We start from the raw sequence: 4,701 nt of genomic DNA, 5'->3' as shown, positions 1-4,701 counted from the left end.
GAAACTTATTGACACAGGTTTTATTAAAAGAAGATCATGCTAGCTAAGTTCAATAAGCCTGTGATTGATATCTGATGAAAGAAAAGTCACAGACGTGGTCACTGGGGTTGTCTAAATAATTTTTTTACATCAATAAACCTTTATTAGAAAATTAGCAAATAACTGCTGTGGAAATAAAAAATGATGCATTTTATTAAATTTCATTGACAAAGATGACAGTTGGGAAAATCCTCCTGTAATCTTTTCTCAGCCTGCTGTGTCCGGCCCTTCTCCTCTCCTCGCCCTTATTGAGGTGGGACAAAGATCTGTACGGCAACAGCGGTGGTGGGGGAAGGCGGGTGGGAGCTCCTGAAGTTGCTGCTTCCTTGTTTCTATTGTATATATAATAGCTACCATAAGGGTTTTTTTTCCATGTAGAAACTATATATATTTTTTACTTCAAATTATAAATACAAATTGAAGTAGAAGATTATAAGACTGCATAGATCTTTCTTAAGAGGACTTTCATAAAAGAATTGGCTGTACAAGGCTCTAGGGGACTAGAGATTCTTGTACAAGGTGCATGGTGTTCCTTTTTCAGATCAAATGTTCATTACACAGCTCTGTAGACTATAAATGATGCAGCATTATAAGCACTTTTGGGAAAAAAAGGCACAAAAGGTCTTATTTATTTTAGGTATGAAAACGTAAGAGTACTTTAGAAAGAGAAGATAAAGTAATATACAAGGCTACTTGGCTTTAATCGACTAAAACAATGGGATTCTTTCATTTATCCAGCAAATATTTGTGAAACACATAATTATATGTGCCAGACACTGGGAAGACAGCAACGAACAAGACAAAGTTTCCACTCTCTTGGGCCTTGTCCTCTAATGGGGTGAAACACACAATAAAGAGACAGTTGAGAATAATACACAATTGAGTTCTATGAAGAATGGTAAGTCAGGGTAAAGAATGGAGGGGAAAGTTATGAACCTCTTTAGGTTTGTCCTCCCATTTTTAAAGGTCTAACCCCAGACCAAGAACTTGGCATATATTAAGAACTCAATAAATCTTTGTTGAATGACTACCCTACCCATCAGTGGTCCCTGGTCAGCATGAGTCTCCAGGGTGTTTGCTGGTGAGTGTGCTAGAGTGTGACGGGTCACAAGGAACAATGGAATCAAAGAACCTACAAAGGAAACATAAAACCTCTGGGGTCCTTCTCCTTTGGCTCCTGCCTGGTGAAGACATCCCTCTACTGCCACAAGTAGCTCCAGGAACACAGGGCTGGGCGGGCCTCTTCATCTGGCCACCACATGGGGCATGAAGCAACACTCATAGAAGTTATTTTTATTGTGCACATATCCTGACACTTCCTGGGCCTCAACTAAGTCCTAGGACACCCACCCCCTCTCCAATAGGCCCATAGGCACAAAGGATCTCCTATGTCTTTGAAATCAGAATTATACCACCTTGGAGAAAGAGGCCAGGACCTAGAAAACTGGTTTGTCCTCCCTGGGCGGCTAAAAGGAAGCAGTGTTCAGAAACTTTCAAGGACAAAGACCTTTCATCCTTTGTCAACACTGTGTGTATATGTATGTGGACCTACATTTCCTCTCCTGGAGTCACCTGCTCCTCTCTTCTTCAATGGGCCACCACATGCTAATCCTGTTATTTAAACAGTGCAGGAAATTAAAATGATCCTGGAAGTCAAAATGATATGACTGAATTATTTTTTCTTTTTTTTATTTAATTCTTGTTCAAGTACAGTTTTCCATCCCCCACTCCCATCCCAGCCCACCCCCCCAGGCTCCCCACCTCCCTCCCATTTCCACCCCCCTTAGTTATTCTCCATGTGTCCTTTATACTAGTTTCTGACTGAATTATTTTTTTAATACAAGCAATACTGAGAGAATGAGAGGTCTTGTGACAGATCAAGTTATAGATCTTCAGATTTGAACCCAGGCCTGCCTGATTCCAAGCCCTTGTTTATTTCATTTCATGACCCAGCTTCTTTTATGATCCCAATTAAATAGGCCCTGGTAAGTGAGATTCGGGCAGGGGTTAAGGAAGCCTGGGCATGAAACAGAATAAGACTGAACTTTGGGCAAGAGCCAAGAATATCAACAACAGCAACAATGATAACAATATGCCAGGCATGGAGCCAATCTGAATGGAGCCAAGAAAGACAGCCCCAAATCTACCAAGAAGATGCCAACCAGCATTCCCACAAGTACTGGGCTCTTGTGGAAACTCTCCCTAAAAAAAACATGAAAAAGGGGGTCTTTAACACCCAGAAAAGTAGGGTGGTGAAGATTAGACACTGGTGAAACCAATTACACAAATAACCACAGGAAGTCAGGGTGGGGGAGAACAGGGGCCTTTACATCTTTCAGGTGAGATAATAGTACTACTAATAAGGCCAACAACAGTAGCAGCAAGGGCGGCCCCCAATATTTGTTGAGACCTAACTGCCAAAAAGTGTGTTAAGTCATCTGCATATGTTATGTAATCTGATCACACTATCCCTCCATGACGGGTGCTCTCGATGGTCTCATTTTACATATAAGGAAACTGAGGCTTGTGGGGCAATTGGGCTGCACAGTCCTTAACCACTGCATTATAGATTCTAATTTCCTGTACAAATACCCTATCCTCAGTAAGGACATTTCTACTTTTAACACTCATTTCACTCTATTTATCAATAAATAATACCCTAGTCTTATCATGCTAAGACTGATTACATCTAAATTTCTTTTTATTTTTCCCCCAATTATTTAAAAATGCAAGAACCATTCTTAACCTGTGGGCCATAAAAAACAGATGATGGGCTGGAGTTTATCAACCCCTGGTTTGGAGCAAAGACCATGCCTATTATCATACATGATCCAAAACATATTTTGTGTGTATGTGACTTCCTCTCTGATATAAAGTCACTCCTTTCACTATGTCTATATTAAAAACTATCCAGATGTTTTGTGACGGTACTCACCACTTCTGCGGCCCTGAAATGTGATGTGTGTGTTATGGGCTGTTGAGTCCAACCCACGTCCTGATGACACTATGAATGAGCAAGGTCCACGACCTCCTGGCAACAGCCCTGCCCGGCTCCTGTACACTCACTCATGCCTATGCCTTCTTTTATGGAGTCAGTGCCCCTCATATTCGGTCTTTCTCTCTTCCTGCTGCCTTCTAGTTTTCCCAGCATTATTGTCTTTTCCAAAGAACCCTTCACTCTCACAATGTGGCCAAAGTAGGACAGCTTCAGTTTTGTCATTTTTGCCTCCAGTGATGTTTCAGGCTTAATTTGCTCTCTGACCCATTGGCTTTCTTTCTGGTGGTACAGGGTATCCGTTGAGCTTTCCTCCAAGACCAATTTTCTTTCTATCAGCCTTCTTCACTGTCCAACTTTCAACTCCATGCATAGTAATTAGAAATATGAGGGTGTACATGGGCATAGCCTTGGTTTCTAAGGACACATCTTTACTCATGGTGATCTAATCCTTCCATTGCTGCCCTTCTAAGTCTCAGCCTTCTTTCGATTTTCTCAGCTACAGCCTCCTTTTGAATAGATGCAATACTTACAGCAATATAGCTCACATTTACAAAGGGATTAACACATGCCAACCTCTATATTAAAGTGATTTTTATGCATTATCTCATGATGTTCTTATAACAATTCTATGAGGTAGATAGTATTATTTTCATACTTCGGGTAAGAAAACTAAGGCTTAGAGGGAGGTAAACTAATTTTTTTCAAGATTTAAATAGACTTTATTGTTACAAGGTGGGGGGCGTCCTACTGAACAGGGCCTTATAAACTGGAATATGTGGTCCCAGGATGTCCCGATGGAGAAATCGAGAGGTCCCAATCGCAGAAGAGGTCACTGTAACCAAAGGACGGGAACCAGGGGCGCAGACCGGGAATGTAGCAGGCACCAGCAGGACGGGCGGGGTGGTCGCGTCCCAGGGTGAGGGAGAGGACAGCCCCTTCCCTCCTGCTTCTTGTAGCTCTCCAGGTGAGACAAGACCCAGTCGGCCGGCAGGAGGATGCACAGGAAGCAGCAGGTGAGCCCAATGGTGAGATCCATGGTCCCGATCTGCTCCCCCAGAGGCTTGGAATGGACCTGGGCGTGTGGCACCAGGAGCCGCCAGGCCGGGCCCATTAGGCCCCTCAGCAGCAGCGGTGTCAGAGCAGACATGACTGCACTGGATGGACAGTAGACAGAAAGCCGACAGAGTCCAAGGTCGGGAAGTCAAAATGGCCTAATTTTTTTTTTTAAATGACTCAGTGTCTAGTGGCAGAGCTGGGAATAGGATCCAAGCAATTTACCACCCAAACTTACTGCTATTAGTAAAATTTTAAGTTAATTCTATAAACTATCTAACACTAATCCCATAACTAGATTTGCAATATGCATTAATGGTCAAACTAAATAACTCTGGTTGCTATTTATCACAAAAATCAATGTTTTTGTTACTTCCTGATGAGGTTTACTCAGGATTGGGTACATATTTGAAATGAGAAAACCTAAAATTCTGATCTGTCAGCAGAAGATTTTCTAGCTGTAATGTTGTTTTTGCATCACATATGGTATTGCCACAGTCCAACAGAGTTAGGGGGCCCTGTCCATAACAACACCTACAAGACATGGAGACAGGAGGCACTGTGCAGTAGTGTGGTGGATCGAAGAGTTGGTTGCAGAACCTTCCTATCCA

At 42.4% G+C, this 4,701-nt stretch overlaps 1 protein-coding gene across 1 annotated transcript; it reads right to left on the bottom strand.

Annotated features, from left to right (window-relative positions):
• Positions 1–3,784: 3,784 nt before the first annotated feature.
• On the bottom strand, positions 3,785–4,242 carry LOC118987328 (cytochrome c oxidase subunit 8A, mitochondrial-like). The gene has a single exon (XM_037046424.1). The coding sequence runs from the start codon at positions 4,182–4,184 to the stop codon at positions 3,867–3,869; it is 318 nt and encodes a 105-aa protein (XP_036902319.1). The 5' UTR covers positions 4,185–4,242; the 3' UTR covers positions 3,785–3,866.
• Between the last annotated feature and the right edge of the window lie 459 nt (positions 4,243–4,701).

The sequence above is a fragment of the Sturnira hondurensis genome, unplaced genomic scaffold (genome assembly GCF_014824575.4).
Source record: "Sturnira hondurensis isolate 20B ecotype Veracruz unplaced genomic scaffold, ASM1482457v3 Scaffold0005252, whole genome shotgun sequence".
NCBI lineage: Eukaryota > Metazoa > Chordata > Mammalia > Chiroptera > Phyllostomidae > Sturnira > Sturnira hondurensis.
Note: the sequence above shows the minus strand (reverse complement) of the source record. Positions and strands in the feature narration are given on the sequence as shown.